Here is a 22,462-nt window from a genome sequence, read left to right on the forward strand (position 1 = left end):
CAGTGTTAAACTCCTCTCAGTGTCGAGTCCCGCACACACACATCAGGCTCAGTGTTAAACTCCTCTCAGCGGCGAGTCCCGCACACACACATCAGGCTCAGTGTTAAACTCCTCTCAGTGTCGAGTCCCGCACACACACATCAGGCTCAGTGTTAAACTCCTCTCGGCGTCGAGTCCCGCACACACACATCAGGCTCAGTGTTAAACTCCTCTCAGCGGCGAGTCCCGCACACACACATCAGGCTCGGTGTTAAACTCCTCTCAGCGGCGAGTCCCGCACACACACATCAGGCTCGGTGTTAAACTCCTCTCAGCGGCGAGTCCCGCACACACACATCAGGCTCAGTGTTAAACTCCTCTCGGCGTCGAGTCCCGCACACACACATCAGGCTCAGTGTTAAACTCCTCTCAGCGGCGAGTCCCGCACACACACATCAGGCTCGGTGTTAAACTCCTCTCAGCGGCGAGTCCCGCACACACACATCAGGCTCAGTGTTAAACTCCTCTCAGCGGCGAGTCCCGCACACACACATCAGGCTCGGTGTTAAACTCCTCTCGGCGTCGAGTCCCGCACACACACATCAGGCTCAGTGTTAAACTCCTCTCGGCGTCGAGTCCCGCACACACACATCAGGCTCGGTGTTAAACTCCTCTCAGCGGCGAGTCCCGCACACACACATCAGGCTCGGTGTTAAACTCCTCTCAGCGGCGAGTCCCGCACACACACATCAGGCTCGGTGTTAAACTCCTCTCAGCGGCGAGTCCCGCACACACACATCAGGCTCGGTGTTAAACTCCTCTCAGCGTCGAGTCCCGCACACACACATCAGGCTCAGTGTTAAACTCCTCTCAGCGGCGAGTCCCGCACACACACATCAGGCTCAGTGTTAAACTCCTCTCAGCGGCGAGTCCCGCACACACACATCAGGCTCAGTGTTAAACTCCTCTCAGCGTCGAGTCCCGCACACACACATCAGGCTCAGTGTTAAACTCCTCTCAGCGGCGAGTCCCGCACACACACACATCAGGCTCAGTGTTAAACTCCTCTCAGCGGCGAGTCCCGCACACACACATCAGGCTCAGTGTTAAACTCCTCTCAGCGGCGAGTCCCGCACACACACATCAGGCTCAGTGTTAAACTCCTCTCAGCGGCGAGTCCCGCACACACACATCAGGCTCAGTGTTAAACTCCTCTCAGCGGCGAGTCCCGCACACACACATCAGGCTCAGTGTTAAACTCCTCTCAGCGGCGAGTCCCGCACACACACACATCAGGCTCGGTGTTAAACTCCTCTCAGCGTTGAGTCCCGCACACACACATCAGGCTCAGTGTTAAACTCCTCTCAGCGGCGAGTCCCGCACACACACATCAGGCTCAGTGTTAAACTCCTCTCAGCGGCGAGTCCCGCACACACACACATCAGGCTCGGTGTTAAACTCCTCTCAGCGGCGAGTCCCGCACACACACATCAGGCTCGGTGTTAAACTCCTCTCAGCGGCGAGTCCCGCACACACACATCAGGCTCAGTGTTAAACTCCTCTCAGTGTCGAGTCCCGCACACACACATCAGGCTCAGTGTTAAACTCCTCTCAGCGGCGAGTCCCGCACACAGATGGCCGGAGCTTCAGGAGAATTGGGCTTTTTGAAAGGGACTCAGCGGAGGCACTTAGAGGACGTTTGTGTGATTATTCCGGGTTAATCGGCTTTATGGCCTCCGACTGCTTCTATAGAGAAACACTGACTTCACGCCGCTGGAGAATTTCAGCCGCGGCACTTCATCTTGTTGGGGAAAGTTACTTTGAAAAGTACTGCATCACAAATAGTGCGTTACTCTTTTTCTTTTTTTTTTTTCTTTTTTTTTTTTTTTACTTTTAAAATGTTTCCTTGCTCTCCCTTAAAATATATAATTTTAAAAAAAATAAAAGCTGACTCTGAGAAACACACAAGAATTCCAGTGTACCTGAACTGTACTGTACTTAACTAAACTTAAACTTACTCCTTTAAAAAGTAACAAATTTCGTTACTTAGTTACTTTTTTAGAAAAGTAATGCGTTACGTTACTTTTGCGTTACGCTTTTTCACCTGGGCTGATGGGCTTGTTTGTGTTTTTATAACAAAAAAGTTACATTTTTGGGCAAATGTAAAGACCCTTTCACACCAAAAGTGAAATAATAAGACCAATAAAAACAAAAAAATCTATAGTCATTTTTGCTCATGGTTTAACTGAATCATCGCAGGTCAAAAGCAAGTGCATATATTTATTTAACATATTTAGTTATTGGAGGTTTGCTTAGTTTGCAAAAAAAAAAAAGATTAAAAATTCCTCAAAAGGAATAAAATCAGTGAAATGTGTGTGTGTGAGTGAACATGATGGTTAGACTAAATGTGAGCGTGCATTTACTCCTCACTTGCACAAAAAAAAAAAAAAAAGATTAAAAATTCCTCAAAAGGAATAAAATCAGTGAAATGCAGAATCTGAACAGATTCTGCATTTCACTGATTTTGTTCATTTTGAGGAATTTTTAATCTTTTTTTTTTTTTTTTGTGCAAGTGAGGAGTAAATGCACGCTCACATTTAGTCTATAACTACAATAACCATCATGTTCACTCACACACACACACACACTTCTGCCTCTGCACTTCGATTAGTCTCAACATGAGGACAGGAGAGCTGTCAGTCAATAAATGATAAAAACAAAGTAACTTGTGAGATATTTTGTTGTAAATTTTAAAAGTAATGCGTTACTTTACTAGTTACTTGAAAAAGTAATCTGATTACATAACTGAAGTTACTTGTAATGAGTTACACACAACACTGAATATGATGGGGTGGAATATTAAAGGAGGTATATTGGAGACTCTCCATCCTCTCAGGCTCCTGAAGTGGCACAACAGGGACTATTTCTGGGTGAACTTTCACCTGAACGGAGTTTGAATGTGAAAAATCAAGTTTCAACAGTGTTTTTAAAGTTGTTAATCATTAAGCGAAATGCTTGAGTCTCCCTGTCTGTCATCAAAAATAGTTTCCGTAATGGTTTCTTTCATGAGTTGTGTGTTTGCTGTGGTTATCGGTGGATCTGGCGCTGGAGGAACCCTGTAATCGCTGTGATTATACGGGAGAAACGCACAGGTTCGTCTGGAATGAAGGGTTTCTCAGTATTGTGAGACTGTCGCGGTGGGATGGTGTGATAGTGGAGGTGATAATGGTGTGTTAGAGACAGACGTTGGTTCAGCTGTGTGTGTGTGTGTGTGAGTCCATCTCTGTGAACATGTGTTGGTCAGATGGAGGAGCTTTACGAGCGCTGTCACTGCTCACGCTCGCTTCTGCCGGCCACAGACGTCTGACAGTGATCTTAGTTTTATTATTCGGTCATTTGTTTATTTATTGTAATTTTTTTAGGCCTATTTGTTAATACTTTATTTATTTATTTATTTATTTATTTATTTATTTATTAAATGTCTATCTATCGTTTTTCTTAGATTTTTATTTCAATTTTATTTGTTTGTTTATTTTAGTTAGTTTATTTTAGTTAGTTTTCTTTTATATATTTTATTTCTTTATTTTATATATCTGTTTGCTTTAGTGTATTTTATAAATTTGTTTGTTTTATTTTATTTTATTTGTTTGATTGTTTATTTTAGTTTTTGGTTTGTTTGTTTTTTGCTTTAGTTTATTTTATATATTTTTTTTGCTTTATTTTATATATTTGTTTGCTTTAGTTTGATTTATGTTCTTTTTAGTTTATTTTGTTTGGCTAAAGTTTATTTAATTTATGATTGGTTTTATTTTATTTTATTTTATTTTATATATTTGGTTGCTATAGTTCCTTTTATTTTATTTGTTTGTTTTAGTTGATTTTATATATTTGTTTGCTTTAGTTTTTTATTTGTTTGTTTGCTTTAGTTTATTTTATATATTTGTTCGCTTTTATTTATTACATTTTTATTTATTTTATTTAAATAACTTTTAACATTCCTTTTATTTTTATTTTATTTATTAATTAATTTTGGTACTGTGTCTGTAATCTGTACCACGGTAAACTGAAGGTTTTAAATTGTACATCAATATATGACATGGTAATGATTACCAAATTTAGAAACTATAGTTTGTACATGGTATTAAAAGATTATCATTGTAGTAACATGTTTAAAAAAACAACAGCGTCAGAGTCACGGTACTTTTTAGTCCTTTTATGGGTTGTTGTTTGAGTCCATTTCCTCATTGGTGTGTTTTAATCTCGTCACAGTGTGTTAGACGAGTCTCTGCGAGTGCTGATGTCCAGGGCTTGTTCAGATGTTCCCGTCTCAGTGTGATGATGGTGTGACTCGGGCGGACGGGTGTGTGTAATTATTCTCCTCTCCCCGTTTCATTTCGAGTCGTTCCTAAATACTCCGGACGACACACACACGTGCTTCTGCGTCCTGCGGTGTGTTTCTGGCCGTCGGTGTTTCCCGAGGGCATCGGTCCAGACTCTCACCGACTCCTGCCCAGACAAACATGCAGATTTAATGACATTTGCACAGTCGGCAGAGATACACACAAACCACAAAACCAGTCACATGGGTAATTTTGAAATTGAGATTTATATATCACCTGAAAGCTGAATACATAAGCTTTTGTTAGGATTGGACAATATTTGGCTGAGACACAACTATTGGAAATCTGGAATCTGAGGGTGCAAAAAAATCGAAACATTGAGAAAATCGCCTTTAAAGTTGTTCATTTATGTTCACGATTGTGCTGCATTCACTCACAGAAATACATGTTTTATATATTTACGGTAGGAAATTTACAAAATATCTTCATGGAACATGATCTTTACTAAATATCCTAATGATTTTTGGCATAAAAGAAAAATCGATAATTTTGACCCATACAATGTATTGTTGGCTATTGCCACAAATAAACCCGTGCGACTCGAGACGATCCAGGGTCACATTTATGATCTAATTCATTTTGCACATCTGGAAGTTTGCATTTTGGTTAATTTGTCCATGCATCAGTTTTCCAGTAGCAAAGATGATCTCATAGCAGATGTAGGGTCATGTGACTTCCACGATGCGGACAAACAGAAATCCAGTCATAAATACGGAATTTACTGTATAATTTCACGGAATTTGTCAAATTTGATGAATAAATAAAAAGCAGCTCCGTTTACCATTTCATTTCATCATCGCCATATCATAAACACAGAAATTCAAAGGTCTTCACGGCAACCCGTCAAAATAAAAGTTTGGTTTAACTTGAAGGAATTATGACAGAAATATATTACTGTTGTAGCTATATATATATATATATATATATATATATATATATATATATATATATATATATATATATATATATATATATAGCTACGCCTCAATGTAATAATAATAGAAAAACTAATAATAATAATAATAATAATAATAATAATAAATTAACATTTTATTTTTTTATGGAATAACTAATCAGAATTTTTCTTGTTGTTGTTTTAATTTTAGCAGTAAAGCTCTGTTGTGCAGCACTTTGACAAAAAAGTTTTTTTAATTTCATATTAAAAGATAAATGAATGTTTTATGCCTTCATTGATTGCCAGAAAAATTAAAATGCATAACACAGAAAAAAATATAATAATTAAAATAATAAAAAAAAAGAGAAAAATAATAAAATGTTTTTATTAAATTAATTATACATGCTTTTTGATTATTACAATTTAATTAAACCATTAAAATCGAATCCAGAAAACTTAAAACAAAAAACACAGAATTTTTTTATGCAATTTTTGTTAAACTTCTAATAAATTTTCTTTTCTTTTAAATTTCAACTAATTAGACATGCTTTTTGATTACAAAAAATCTACTTTAACCATTAAAATGCAGTTTAAAAACATGTAACCCCAGGACGACAGTGAGCGCTGGCGTCGTGTGCGTCTGTGAAACGGGGTTTTGCATGCGAGCCTCAGAGAGACGCCGCTCCGCCTCGCTGATCTCCATCTGAACATCCCTCTTAAATGTCAATGAGAAAAGCACTGAAGCATTTCAAACGTTTAGATGCAAGAGTCATTAATTGTAAAGAAACATGCATTTTGCAACTAAAAATCACCAAAACAAGCTTCAAACCAGAACAGTGAAGTTAATGAGGAGAAGTGAAGAGGTTAAAGGAGGGCGTGTTTCACACTCCGACATGCGTTAATCATATCCGATCGGGTCTCGTTCTTGTTCCCTGAGGTGTGCAACTCCATTACTAATATCAGGAAACTTGGAAAGGAAAACATCCCTGTGTTTTGCTCGCCTCAGGTGAGGAATATTACTCGCTTTTCTCATTTTACACACACGTTTACATTATGCATGCAGTCATTTTTAACACCAGTGTCTTTGAACGAAGGGAGAAAAGGCTTGACAGTAAAGGTTCAGAGCTGTGTGTGTGTGTGTTGATGCCAGACATTTGCATCAGTGAAACTGTTGAGTATCGGATCTGGAGTCTCTGGATCTGCTTTGACTGTTGGACGGTGGGAAATTTGCATCTGGTGTTTTATGGTTTGACGGATGTGTGTCTGATTGTAACTAGCTGGAAGCGAATCATTAATCATTAATATATAAGATTCTGTCGATCACTTTGAAGACAGCGCCAGAACTGTACGGTTCATGATGTGTGAAGTCTGTCTGAAATTAAGGAAATTATGATGTTGGGTAATATCGCTATATCATTGAAAAGGCTCTTCTGCTCACCATGGCTGTGTTTATTTGATCAAAAATACAGTAAAAATTTTGATATATTTTTGCAATGTAAATCAGCTGTTTTCTATGTGAATATATAGTAAAGTGTAATTTATTCCTGTGATCAAAGCTGGATTTTCAGCATCATTACTCCAGTCTTCAGTGTCACATGATCCTTCAGAAATCACTCTAATATGATGATTTGATGATATTAAACTTGTTTTTTCAGGATTCTTTGAAGTTCTAAAAGAACCGCGTTTGTTTGAAATGGAATATTTTGTAACATTATAAACGACTGATACTTTTGATTGATGTAATGTGTCTTTGCTGAATGAAAGTATCAATTTCTTTCTAGTGATTGTATAGATATGTCTTAGTTAAAGGGGTGTTTAAAAACTTATTATGCTACAAAAAATATTATGCAGAAATAAAGCCGAAATCTAACATTTGTGGCATGACAGCGATCACAATTCAGTGTAGTTCTGTATTCAAGCTCATTTATAGATGATTATATATTATAATATAATATTTATATATAGAAGGTTTGTGTTTAATCAGATTTTTTTTTCTATTTTATTTTGATTTATTTAAATTAATTTTTTTTATTTATTTTCTATTTTCATTTTATTCCTTATTTTACGAAATGAAGATTTGTGGATTATATTATATTATATTATATTAATTTATTTTATATTATATATATATATAAGGTTTGTGTTTAATCAGACTATGTCTTTTTATTTAAATGTATTTTTTTTAAATTCTATTTATTCATTTTGTCTATTTTTTCTATTTATTTTTATTTATTTATTTTATTCCTTATTTTATGGAATGAAGGTTAGTGGGTTCAATTATATTATTTTATACTATAATTATATTATATTTTTCACAGCATTAAAATAAATCACATGGACCTATTTTATTATATATTTTATTATTATATTATATATGATTATATATGATTAGAAATATTATGATTAAAAAAATAAGTTATTAGTCTTTCACTATAAGTGACGGTAATAACAATTTCTTTCTAGTGGTAGAATAAAAATGTCTTCGTTAAAGTGATATTTAAAAAAATATTGTGCAACAAAAAATAATTTTTGCATAATAAAACCGAAATCTGACATTCACGGCATGCAAGCGATCACAGTTCAGTGTGTTCTGAGCTCATGTCTTCCTCGTATAGATGATCAGGTGAAGAGGAAGAGTGTGTGTTTACAGCGTCTCTTACAGTCTCTGTCGTTTATTCAGGAATTCAAGCAATGAAAATCAAAGCTCTCACTCCTCGAGCATCCCAGGAATTCCAGCAATTCGTTTCGAGAAGCGTCTGTGAATCCAGACGAGTGTGTGTGTGTGTGTGTGTGTGTGTGTGTGGTTCATTATCTCGAGCTGTTTTGAGCTTGTGTTCACAACAGTCTGAATACTACACTCACCTTGACGTGAGTTAATCAGTGTTTAAACTCTCTCAGTCAGACGTGAAGGCATGTGTGTTAATGCTTGTTTTTAGTGTGCACAGAGTTGTTTACTGATAAGGGGTCGAGCCGAAATCATCAGTTCCCTCGAGACAGGTTGTTGCGGTTTTAAAAGGAAGTATTTTCACAGAGCAGAAGTTTAATAACCACATATATAATCCAACGCTGCATCGCCTCTGTCAGCTCACTCTATAGATTTATATATATATTAATGTGAGTCATTATTGAGTCACATGGCCGTGTTCGGCCTGTCTGAGCTCATGTTAGTCAGTCGGGATGAGCGTTTGTCATTTGTACGTCACGTATTTCCACATTTGTACGGTGAGTTTCAAACCGATGCATGTGAAAGAATGTGAAGGTTGTGTTAGGTGTGTGTTGAGGTTTCCTGTAAGCGCCTGAGGGTGTGTGTGTGTGTGTGTGTGTGTGTGTGTGTGTGTGCGTGTGTGTGTGTGTTTGAAGTGACTCAGTTATTAATTGATCATCTCCTGGTATTTGATCTAATCGCAATTATTGTGCAGTTTAAATGTCAATCACATTTTGGCAAAGAATATAAAAAACACTGTTGTAAAGTACATAAAGAGAGTCAAAGGACTCATGAACTGAAGGTTTGTGGGTTTAATCAGACTGTATGTTATGTTGTTTTTTATTATATTATTTTTTTTTCTATTTTATAAATTGTATTTTTTTTTTAAAATTAAGGTTTGTGGATTATATTATATTATATTATATTATAATATATTATTATATTCCTTCATAGAAGGTTTGTTTTTAATCAGACTATATTTTGTTTTTAATTTTATTAAAAAATACAAATAAAAAACATAAAATACAGTCTGATTAAAAATTCATTTAAATGTTTTTTTTATTTTTATTTTTTTTATTCCATATTTAATGAAATGAAGGTTTGTGGGTTCAACATTATATTATTATTATTATATTATACATTTAAATTTTTGCAGCATTGGATCAGCATAAATCACATGGACCTATTTTATTTTTATTATTATATTATTTACAATTCCAAGTAAAGAAAACAAGGTATTAGTCTTTCACTGTAAGTGATGAGAACAAAACAGAATTAAATCGTAAATTGCAATTAATAAATCATCAACACGAAATTCATGATCGTGACAGGCCTAGGTCAGAGGTCAGAGGTCGCTGCGTTTAATCATTGCATTACTGCGTATATCAGGCTTTATTACAGCGACTTACCAATGCTATTCATCAGAGTCAACAGGAGTTAGAAATGCAGATCATTAGCTGATCATCTGTACTAATGAACTTGGACATTTCATTAGTTCTCAGTGGATTGTAAGATTGAGCATTTGAAATTAAATCTGGAATGTCATTATCAGGATCTTTGGATCACACTCTTTGCTCTCTCTAGCAGACGCGAGTGTTGTCCATGCATGCAGAGCTCAGTGAGCAGCAGCAGTAGTTATGATTGACTGTCACGCTGCAATACATTTATATCTATGATCCTTTAGTCATAAATTTCATAATGAAGCCTCGAGGATACAGAAGATGAGGAGCTCCATTGTTTTATTTCCTGAAATATTCTGTTCCATGGAATGTGATTTCGTTACAGTGTCTCACTTTGTCATAACTAGTTCTGGTGAAGTAACGGGTCATGAACTCATGCAAACATTGAGAAATATTCCCGTTCAGATTCCATTCGTGATTCATTGAAGGAGTTGCATGATTGATTCAAACAGTCAAGATTTGCTTGTCTTCTTGATTGATTCATTAAAGAATCGGTTCATAAGAGTCGTTGGTTCGTGAGTCAGACTTCACCGGATTTGCCGTTTGTTTGTCGTTGTGCCTCACTTTATCATAACTAGTCCTGATCAAGTTAATGAAATTGTCAAATCTCATTGGCTTAAAAATGCATATGAATGTAAAATTTCAAATATTTTATTATTTCAGTGATTTCATAATTTGTTCGATTTCTAACGAAATTGTCAAATTTTAGTGTCTTAAATGCTTATAAATGTAAAAAATTAAGGAAATTTCATTATTCTATATATTTCATTATATATTTCATTAAATTTCAATTTCTAACAAGAAATTCTAAGTATCTTAAAAATGCATATGAATGAAAAATGTCAATACAAATTTCATAATTTCAACAATTTTATAAATTGTTCCATTTCTTACAAGAAATTGTCAAATCTCAGTGTCCTGAAAATGCTTATGAATGTAAAATTCAATTACGCATTTCATTATTACAACAATTTCATAATTTGTTCCATTTCTAACCATTTTTTTTTTTATTTCACTGTCTTAAAATGCTTATGAATGTAAAATTTCAATTTCATAATTTGTTCCTAACAAGAAACCCTAGGTATCTTTAAAATGCTTATGAATGTACAATTTCTATTTAATAATTTAATAATTTGTTCCTAACAAGAAACCCTAGGTATCTTTAAAATGCTTATGAATGTCATGTTTCCTGATGTTTGTGTTCGCATTGTAAGTCTCATCACGACGACACTGAATCTGTCCTGTATTGGACAGTGTGTGTGTGTGTGTGTGTGTGTGTGTGTGTGTGTGTGTGTGTGTGTGTGTGTGTGTGTGTGTGTGTGTGTGTGTGTGTGTGTGTGTTGTGAGTGTGTTCGGTCACAATATTACCGCAGGAAGGAAATGAAAACACACTCTTACTAAACCAGAACCCCAGCAGATTTCCAAACAGCTCCTGCTTTCTGATGGGTGTTGCTGCTGATCTCATGCATGACTCATACAGTTGACGGAGTTGCTCATGTGGAGCTTGCGGCTGGATTTCGTGGTTAAACGCGGACAGGTTCACGCAGTGAGGTCGCTCGTATCGTGCATCCACAAGCCCAGTGGAAAGAGCTCGTAATGACGGAGTCTTTCAGGAGAAGTTTGGCATGGGAACATTCATGTGTTTGCATTATCAGTGACTGTGCAATGATGTAATGATGACTAGTTTCCCAGGCTATTATTCTCTATTCTAGTCTCTGTCCAAACACTGGTGGATCAGTACGGGTCAACTCCACCGGCTAAACATCTCGATTTTGATCTTTTGAATGCATAAATGAAGAAGAAAGCCAAAACATTAGCCTAAATGTCATGAAACATTATTTTATTTCTACACAGAGATTGGTAGGTCTATTAGTGAAATCTGTTGACTTAAACAATCTTTGTCTCATTATATGGCAACGGTGAGCGTTCAAAAATGAGAAAAAAGCACTTCTTGTGTTTTTAATCTCAAGTTTGCATGCCTGAAACTCCAGAAGTATTCAAGAGACTGTATCTCAAGAACCAGAATCTAACATCATATAGAGATATAGTTAATACTTTTAGAGTTACAGGCATGCACACTTTGGAAAAAAACATATTTATGGCACTGATATGAAAAAAAAGATATATTTCTTCTTTCAACATTATTTGTTGTTCAGATGTTTCTCTTTAAAATAAAAAAGCATCATCTGTATGTAAAGTGACCCACATTTGGTTTTCGACTTCTGAAAACGTACACAATTGATTAATTTACTCATGAAGCCGCATTGAGATCTCCATATCTCTGTGATTGAACCATATATATATATATATACACACACTACTGGTCAAAAGCTTTAGATCGGTAAGATTTTAATGTTTTTAAAAGAAGTCTCTTCTGCTCACCAAGGCTGCATTTATTTGATAAAAAAAAAAAAAAAAACGTAATATTGTGAAATATTATGACAATTTAAAATGACAAAATGACATTTTCTATGTGAAATATATTTTAAACTGTAATTTATTCCTGTGATCAAAGCTGAATTTCCAGCATCATTACTCCAGTCTTCAGTGTCACATGATCCTTCAGAAATCACTCTAATATGAGGATTTGATGATCAAGAAACATTCATTATTATTATCAATGTTGAAAACAGTTGTACAATTTTTTTTCAAAATTCTTTGATAAATATAAAGTTCAAAAGAACAGCATTTATTTAAAATAGAACATTTTCTAACTTTATAAATGTCTTAACTGTAACTTTTGATCAGTTTAACTCATCCTTGATGAATAAAAGTATTGATTTAATTTATTTCTTTCCCCCAAAATAAAATTAAAATTCTTACTGACCCCAAACTTTTGAAGGGTAGTGTTTAATGTTATAAAAGCTTTAGATTTCAGATAAATGCTGTTCTTTTGAACTTTCTATTCATCAAAGCATCATAAAATAAAAATGTAGAAAACTGTTTTCAACATTGATAATAATCATAAATGTTTCTTGAGCATCAAATCCTCATATTAGAATGATTTCTGAAGGATCATGTGACACTGAAGACTGGAGTAATGATGCTGAAAATTCAGCTTTGATCACAGGAATAAATTACAGTTTACTATATATTCACATAGAAAACAGCTGTTTTACATTATAATAATATTTCACAATATTACTGTTTTTTTGTTGTTGTATTTTTTATCAAATAAATGCCTTGGTGAGCAGAAGAGACTTCTTTTAAGAACATAAAAAATCTTAACGATCTAAAACTTTTGACCGGTAGTGTGTGTATATTTGAAAGGTGTTTCTTTCATATAAATGCTGTTCTTTTGAACTTTCTTTTCCTCCAAGAATCCTGAAAAAAAAAAAAAATGCATTTCCACAAAAAAATTATTTCTTTTCTGCTTATATATATATATATATATATATATATATATATATATATATATATATATGTGTGTATATATATATATATATATATATATATATATATATATATATATATATATATATATATATACGCTGTTGAATTATAACACTGTAAGCATGTTCAACTCCTGCCCTGTTTGTCTCCAGCAGAATGTCTTCGTTTGTCCACCGGTTCGTCTGTGGGCAGTCTCGACCCACGATCCACCGACCGCTGCTCCCTGTCCAGCACTGAGCCTTCAGAGGACGGGCGGCCCGTCAGCGCGGTCTCGTCCGGCTCGTCCGTGGAGGGCAGCGTCGGTCCGCCGTCCGGTGCTGGGATTGACCTGGAGCTCAGTCCTCCGCTGGGTCCTTCAGGGCCCGGGTTCGAGTGGTCGGGTTCAGATCCTCCGTCTCCGTTCGCCAGCGTCAGCATGGCGCCGAACCCTCAGCTCTCCTACGTGGATCGCGTCGTAATGGAGATTATTGAGACGGAGAGAATGTACGTCAAGGATCTTCGCAGTATTGTAGAGGTGAGGAGAGTTCACTGTCTTAACATGCTTATGAATGTAAAATTTCAAGTTCATAATTTCATAATTTGTTCCCATCAAGAAACCCTAGGTATGTTTAAAATGCTTATGAATGTAAAATTTCAATGCAAGCACAGAAATCATAGTGTTGTCCAGAGTCTTATTTTTGTTGTCAAAATCCTTTTAATCCTTTAAATTTAAAATGATAGTTTAAAAACGGTGGATTTCTCATGTTTCCTGATGTTTGCGTTCGCATTGTAAGTCTCATCATGACGACACTGAATTGGTCCTGTATTGGACTGTGTGTGTGTGTGTGTGTGTGTGTGTGTGTGTGTGTGTGTGTGTTTCAGTGTGTGAGGGACATGAGAGAAGAGTCCAGCTGCTTTCATTATAAAATTGCCAGAATGACTTTACCGTTAAATACACAAATATGCCGTTTATACAAGCAACGGCGTTCTGGCTTTTTCCTCATTCACACATTAGCTCCACATTACTGGTCAATTCTGTTGCAAACCACAACAAACAAACAGTAAACAGCACGACTAATACAGTCAAAACCAAAAATTATTCAGACACCAGATATAATTTGGGATATTTTTTTACTAGTGTGTGCAGGACACTATAGTTAATTTATGAATTTATTTATTTTTTTATAAATTTTGAATGAATTTATTATTTTATTCTATAGTTCATTTATTTATCCTCAAGTGATGAGAGCAAAATAAAGTAAACTGTGACATAATATACCCAAAAATTCTTCATACAGTGACTATTTGGGACCAAAAATGATTCGGACACTTTGAGCTGATCATGTTTTGCTGAAGTGTGTTTTCTTTAATTGCTAATGCTCTTTTTACACACAGACTGAACAAAATGAAGCATTGCTTGGTGATTGGTTGAGCTAAACTGGTATTATCTAATTGTGTAGTTAAATTTAACAGCTGACAGATATTCAACATAATTCATGTGTGAGACAGTCTAACAGAAGGACGGACAAAACCAGTCAAATATCAGCTGAGTTCTGCTCATATTTTATTACCATTTTCTAAACTATAGCGAATAAACTGTGATAATGTGAGAAATGTTGAAGGTCTGAATAAATGTTGGTCTGACTGTAAGAGCCGTCGAGGTTTTGGACTTCATGGCACTGATTGGTGTTTTTCTAGTCGTTTCCCACAATGCTTCTGCGTTTGCAGGATGTCTCGTTGCTGAACACGGGAATTCTTCGGGTTTGTAGGTTTTCACAGGTGTCACTCCTCCTCATACAGGAATGTGTTTGCACCTTCACATTCCTTATGCACAGACTTTCCATCCACAGGGTTCGTATGAGGCGCTTAAAGTGCTTAAATTTGACTTTCTGAAATTTAAGTCCTAGAAAACCCTTGAAAACAGCCATATTTATGAAAAGGTACTTGGAGAGTGCTTGAATTATTGAAAGACATGATATTGAGAGTGAAATTAGTGTTTAATTTTACCAATAAAAGTCTTTTCGCAGGAAATTAACGCAGCAGCCCGTCTGATATATATATATATATATATATATATATATATATATATAGCCATTTCTCATGGCTTTGAGCGTGATATTGCGCATATAAATATCCAAGTATATGATACAGCTTTCATTCTTCATATCAATCATATATTAATTTGGGGGTGGGGTGGGGTGGGGTGGGGCGTCCGTTTGAATAAGGGAAGCGATATCTTTGTCATAATATCCTTTCAATGGCAATTGACCCTTCGCAGGGAGTTTGATTGACAGGCGATCTGACCAGTCATAACCCGCCATCCGCCGAATCCGCCATTTTTGTCCGGCAAAGCAGTCAGGAGAGTTAGTAGATTAACGTTGGAGGATTTGAACTTGAGAAACGGAGTACTGACGTCTTTCCGCGGTTAAAACAACATTCCTTCTGATGTTCATTCATGTTTATTATGATTTATTATGATTATGGTTTATTATGGTCATGTAGGGATTGTCAAAGTTTTTTTTTTTTTTTTTTTCGTCAACGATACCAGGGACACCGAAACACCGGGGAACATGAAATTTGGTGGGCATGTAGCCCCACTAGACTTTTACGGAAAAATTTCGTTTGGTCCCCGGGGGCCACTCCCCCCCCGCGCTGGGCCCCCCCAAACCCAAAAAATGCAGTTTTTCCTAAATAACTACCTGAACCGTGGCACCGAGGATGAAGAAATTTTTATGGTATGTTGCTCTTAAGGGCCCACATCAACCTAGCCCATAATCACTCATTTGTGATTTGCGCCCCTCCCATAAAAAATGAAAATGCAATATTATTCTGCTTTAATCGCCCCTATCTTCAGTTGAGATGTTCAGAACTGCACCATATTTCATGTGTATGATTAACTTGACATCCTCTGGGGGTATGCTAAGTTTCGTAGAATTTCATCCATGGGGGGGTATAAAATAAATTCATTTATGTGCACATTTAGTGACTGTACACTCATCGGCCTGTAGATGGTGGTGTTGAGCGAAGGGTTGCTGGTTTAGGATGATACTGTCACTAAGGTTGCCAACTGTCCCGAATAAGGCGGGACGTCCCGCATTTTGGGCCTAATTTATTTGTCCCGTGCGTGACCTCCCGTGTCCCGTTTTTTGACAAGCTGATAAACCACTGACTGATAAAACAGCAACAGCAGCAGTGCTGACCACGACACTTGAGAATGATCACCGACACCTGTCATCATCCAATCACAGCTTTTTTTAATCACTGTTTTGAGACAAATCATTGTTTGATTTGCGAACATCCTCTGCGGTCTGGTCGCTTCCGCTTCAAGCCGGACTCGTCTCGCGCTAACGGTAATTTCCTTTCACTGTCCACGTTTTGATTTCGGCTAATCAATTTTGGCGAATGTAAACAACGTGATTATTGTTCATGAGTCTAACATCCAGCCACGCAAGAAAACATGTAATCTGCCTGAGGGAATAATATGCTCAAAAAACATTTCTGATTATTATTAATGTTTTAAAGCTTTTAGAAAGTACATAGAAAGCTTTTGTAACATTATCTTAACTGTCACTTTTGATTAATGTAATGCATCCTTGCTGAATAAAAGTAGGCAATTACTTTTATTTTTTTTCCCAAAAAATAATCTTACTAACCCCAGACTTTTGAACTGTAAGCCTAGTGTATAATGTTAAAAAAGCTTTCTATTTTAGATAAATGCTGTTATTTTGAACTATGGTTTGTTTGTAATGTGACTTTTTTCATGTATCACATTAAAATTATTTTTAGAATTAAATACATAAATAGGTTAAGCAATACAAATGTGTTTATGTCTGATAACCTTTTAAACACAAACTTAACTGCAGACACTGAAATGACGTACACTGTGTGATACAGTACAAATATTTTGAGTGTCCCTCATTTTCCTATAAATAACCACGATTGTCCCGCATTTTCCTTTTCTGAAGTTGGCAACCCTAACTGTCACACACACACATGCAGGAATATAAACAAACGCAAGCATGCACACACACTGACATCCACACGCACAGACACACACCCATACACACACACATACAAATCCACATGCACAGACACACACACAAACACACTGTAACGCACACTGTAACATAACATATGACAGCTTAAAATGTTATCTGATCTAATAAAAAAAATATACAAAACAAACTAAAATATTTTCTAAATAAAATACAATTAAAAAACTTTTTCATATAAAATAATGGCAATTTTTAATAATTAAATATAAACTCATTTTTGAGTTTTGACTACGAACACATGAAAACACAACATAGTTCAAAACAAATAAATAATTAGTAATTTCTGAACATTGACTCTGTCTTTATTCACCTTTTTTCTCACGTTTTCTCAATAAAATTAATAAAAGTATAGAATATAATAGCATATTTCTAATAGGGGCACATTGTAACGCAGTGTTACAACATGCCCCCGCCTGCACAACTGGGGTTTAAACCCGGCTAGTGTCTTCTGCTAGTTAGCGAAGCATTAAAGAACTATCTCAACTGTTAAATAACATCTTGGAGATTAAAATAATATCAGATTTGTCTTATTTTAAATAAACACAAAAAATAGAGATGAAAAATTAACTTAAGTAAGAAATTTACTTTTGCTATGGTTTAATAAATGTCTATGGATATTTTCCAAAAAAATAATAATTTTGGCGCAATTTTTTCTCTATATAGTGTTGATATGGCAACTAGTAAATACACAAAGTTTCGTCATCCAAGCATGTGCGGAAGTATTTAAAACAAGCATGTTACAACTAGCCCAGCGTTAGGTTGTGCCCCGCGCTCCCCTATGTATCAACTCGTCTTAGTTAAGGGAATAACATAGTTTAATATGAAAAAACGGTAGAGTATCCCTTTAATATTAAATATATTAATTACACTGTAACAATGACATCTTAAAATAAAGTGTAAGCCTTAGTTTTGCCTGAACGGTTTTGAAAAGGTCTTCCTGCCTTTTACTCCATTATGAGGTTTATAATTATTATGGGTCGGAGGGACCGGTTTGAAGGGTCTTAAATATGGGTCATAATTGGGCTCTAGTGAGCTGTGTGTGTTTTACAGCGGCGTTGGATATAGTAAGCCAGAAACTGATGTCATATGTTACTAGGATCGTCTGGGAATTTGAAATCGGAGTCCATTCAGGTTCTTGAATGTGTTTCTCAGCTCCTAGTTTAGCTCCTTAAATAATCAAATGGACTTCCTGTTGGAAATGGAGTGTTTTTAGTGTCTTAAGCCCTATTCGGACGGGAGTAACTTTATAAGGGTAGATGGAGTAATGTAGGACTACCACAGGACGTCTGTAATATTAATGGCCAAAGTTTTCCCGCTCGCATGAGGAGGTTTTTCAGGCAATTCGGAAAATAAATATTTCGCAAAACTGCACTGGAAACAGTGTTTGTGCATTGACAGGTCACCTGACGTAGATGACGCGGTGTGTTTGGACAGAACACGAGACAGAGCTCTTTATTAAATTCATAAAAGACAAAAGAGTTACAGGAATAATGGATTCTAAACCTCAAATAAATGCCACAATCAAGACCTCGACGCAGATCTGAGGGAGAAACACCCAGAAACTCCTCATATGAGCCGCTCACAGTATAAGAGTCTTTCCTGGCCATTAATGATGGATCTCCTTTGAGAACGTCTCCTTTGATTAATAATAATGGCCAGTGCAGTGGCTGAGATACATAAACCCATAGATATCATATATAAAGGCTAGATGTCTCGTGCGCGCTGCTGGCCAATGGAGGTCGACGTCCGCACGTGGCGGCCATCTTGCCACAGTGTGCTCGCTCACTTGTTTAATGGTGCATGTACTTTTAAATAACCATAACTTGCTCAATTTTCTACCGATTTTCAAACGGTTTGGTTTGTTATAAACGTCAGAGATGTAGTTATGACACTACATACATACACTGTATACCTATGAATAATTATAACATACATGTTCAAGCATTCGGAATTATAGCCACGTTAATAACATTTGTAAGAAACCAAACCATTTGTAAATCCGTCAAGATTTCAGCGAGATAAGAGGATTTGTGTGTGTGCTGATCACTCACCTAATGCACAGCTTCACTGTGACAAGATGGCCGAACGGTGATGCCGGAAGTGACTGCGCCATAAGACATCTAGCGTTTATATATGATATCTATGCATAAACCTACCGACGTCTGTTGCCATGATTTTTGGAATGATTATCGCAAGATGAAAAAATGTAGTTTTAGTCGCATAACATCGTCTAATGGAAACGCCATCATTTCGTAATAGTTTTTTGTCGACATTAAAAAAAAAAACGTAAAAGTTTTGCGCAAATCTGTGATGGAAACGCACCTAATGTCAGTAAAGATTACGGCGACTTTTACCTTCAGTAAAAAGGTCTGGAAAAATGACCTCAGGTGATACTAACCCCGTGCGAATAGACCCGCTGTGAATACGTACGGAAATGTTTCGTCATTTCGTGTTTAAAAGTAGTTTTCCGCGTTTTTTTCGAGTATGGAGACGCTTGAAAAAGCATCAGTTGGACGGGATCAGTATCACCTGAGGTCATTTTCACTGAAGGTAGAAGTCGCCGTAATCTTTACTGACATTGTCCGACATGATCACTGAGATGCACATTCGGACGGGACTTTAGTGTCTTTTCTTGTTGTTAGGTTAGTTATTGTGTGTTATATGCGGATTGTTGAGCACTGTTGAACTACGTGTGCAGCTGTGAAGGGCTTTCTAAAATAAACGAATGGGTTTGGCATTGGTCAATGTAAACTACAGGAAAATGCCCAAATATGGTGATTCACACACTCCTGGTTTGACGTGTGTTTGGGTGAAACTGGACAGATTGTTGGTCATTGCAAACGCTGCTAATGGACACACACACTCACAGAGTGTCTCGTTTTCCCAGTCCACACCCTGACTCTTACTTCGCATCGATTGTCTTTCACATTTCCGATGTTCTGTCACGTTACCTGCATGTTCTGCTGAAGCTGATGATCATGTGATGCTGTTGTATAATGGAGGCTGTCACGCAGAAGATCTGCTCATTATGTTTGCTCTGTGGGTGAAGGATGTCGAACTCCTGCCTGAGCCTCAGCGCTCTGAACCACAGCCAGACCTGGCAGACCAGCCACTTCCTAATATGAGCATTAGAGTGTGTGTGTGTGTGTGTGTGTGTGTGTGTGTGTGTGTGTGTGTGTGTGTGTGTGTGTGTGTGTGTGTGTGTGTGTGTGTGTGTGTGTGTGTGTGTGTGTGTGTGTGTGTGTGTGTGTGTGAGATGATGGCTCAGTGTTTCAGACCTCTGTGTGTTTTAGGGTGTGTGTGTGAGATGGCTCAGTGTTTCAGACCTGTGTGTGTGTGTGTGTGTGTGTATCTATGGGTGTGTGTGTGATGATGGCTCAGTGTTTCAGACCTGTGTGTGTGGGGGGGTGTGGGTGTGGGTGTGGGTGTGTGTGTGTGATGGCTCAGTGTTTCAGACCTGTGTGTGTTTGGGTGTGTGGGGGTGTGGGTGTGGGGGTGTGTGTGTGTGATGGCTCAGTGTTTCAGATGTGTGTGTGTGTGTGTGTGTGTGGGTGTGTGTGTGTGTGTGTGTATATCTATGGGTGTGTGTGTAAAGATGGCTCAGTGTTTCAGACCTGTGTGTGTGTGTGTGTATCTACGGGTGTGTGTGTGTGTGTGTGTGTGTGTGTGTGTGTATCTATGGGTGTGTGTGTAAAGATGGCTCAGTGTTTCAGACCTGTGTATGTGTGTGTATCTACGGGTGTGTGTGTGTGTGTGTGTGTGTATCTATGGGTGTGTGTGTGATGATGGCTCAGTGTTTCAGACCTGTGTGTGTGTGTGTGTGTGTGATGATGGCTCAGTGTTTCAGACCTGTGTGTGTGTGTGTGTGTGTGTGTGTGTGTGTGTGTGTGTGTGTGTGTGTGTGTGTGTGTGTGTGTGTGTGTGTGATGATGGCTCAGTGTTTCAGACCTGTGTGTGTGTGTGTGTGTGTGTGTGTGTGTGAGTGTGTGTGTGTGTGTATCTATGGGTGTGTGTGTGATGATGGCTCAGTGTTTCAGACCTGTGTGTGTGTGTGTGTGTATCTATGGGTGTGTGTGTGTGATGATGGCTCAGTGTTTCAGACCTGTGTGTGTGTGTGTGTGTGTGTGTGTGTGTGTGTGTGATGATGGCTCAGTGCTTCAGACCTGTGTGTGTGTGTGTGTGTGTGTGTGTGTGTCTATGATGTGGTCTGCTTGATTGGGTTAGGGTAAGAAAATTAGGGACCTTTAAAATGGCATTATAGGGGCCTTTTTTAATTATGACAATTTTCATGCCAATATCATTACTATAATGCAAAAAATAAATAAATCTGAATTTAATTTTTGTAATGTGAAAATTTTATCAATGCATTGCAATTATTTGGTATGTGTGTGTGTTTTCACTACCGTTGAGCACAACTTTAGTTTTGGAACATCAGTCAGCTTGTTAACCTTATAAAGAAGTACTGTGGCATTACCATGGTACAGCGACGTCTCAGTTAGTAGTGCATGATACTGAATAAATACTCATATACTCAAATAATATTCATATACTATGATATTTGCATTGTAGTCAATGATACATCAAAAAATAACACCATGCTACCATTTGTATGCAAAAACCAAGAAACAAAATATGATGAAATGCTTTGATTATTCTTGTATGACTATTATGTATGTGCTTTAGAAGACCAGCTCATTTGCAAGTAAAAGTGTTTTCAAATGCGTTTAGTGAGCAGGACCAGTTCTCTAGCGCCATCTGCTGAGCCGTTGACAGATCACAGCACCAATCAAGATGGAGAACAGTTTGTCATTGGTTGAGTCTGAAATAATACTTACGCTCTTTTTCCAATTTGCAGGATTATCTTGTGCACATCATAGACACCAGGAACCTTCCCATCAAACCAGAGCAAGTGTGTTCGCTGTTTGGGAATATTGAACACATTTATGAGTTCAACAGGTAAGATTCAACCATGATGACTTATGCATAAACATTTTAATCGCTTTAATGCAATGCACAGCAGTGTCAAGTCAGTATTGGGTCCTAAAAAAAGGAAATTAAAACTTTCCTAATGCATGTAATGTCATTTAGAGTTGATAACTAAACCATACTTGCAAAAGCATGTTCAGACTCAATCAGTGGAGTTATTATTTAATTATTATTATTATTAATACGCATGATCTTGTGTCGGATCTGTACTTTAGGTCTTTAATGTATTCAAATGTCCAGTTTGGGTTTTTAAAAATGTTTGGGAGCTGTTTCTGTTTACTTCTATTTGCTAAAACATAATATTACTGAGGATCCTGAAAATGTACAATATATTGCTAAAAAAAAATGTTTTAATATAATTATTATTATTATATTTATCCTAATATAATTATTTATTTAATTATTTAATTGTTAGTAATTATATTTAATATATTATTATTTTAATTTATATCAGCATTGACCAAAAGATCAATTTTTTCCAGAACTTTTTTTATTTAAATACAGTAAATAGACTGATTTAAATGTTTAATATAATTGCTATTATAATTATTATTGTGCTTATTTTATTACAATTATTTGTTTTATAATTATAATCATTTAATTTATTCAAT

The 22,462-nt window shown here is 36.6% G+C and overlaps 1 protein-coding gene across 1 annotated transcript in view; it reads left to right on the forward strand.

Annotated features, from left to right (window-relative positions):
- Nucleotides 1–22,462, forward strand: part of LOC311072451 (pleckstrin homology domain-containing family G member 3) — a 58,435-nt gene that overhangs the window by 18,199 nt on the left and 17,774 nt on the right. Inside the window, exons 3-4 of the mRNA XM_084097476.1 lie at nucleotides 12,984–13,345; nucleotides 21,721–21,821. Of these exons, the coding sequence (XP_083953602.1) occupies nucleotides 12,984–13,345; nucleotides 21,721–21,821 (463 nt within the window). The remainder of the gene's footprint in view (nucleotides 1–12,983; nucleotides 13,346–21,720; nucleotides 21,822–22,462) is intronic.

The sequence above is a fragment of the Abramis brama genome (genome assembly GCF_963993115.1).
Source record: "Abramis brama genome assembly, chromosome: 21".
NCBI classification, from domain to species: domain Eukaryota; kingdom Metazoa; phylum Chordata; class Actinopteri; order Cypriniformes; family Leuciscidae; genus Abramis; species Abramis brama.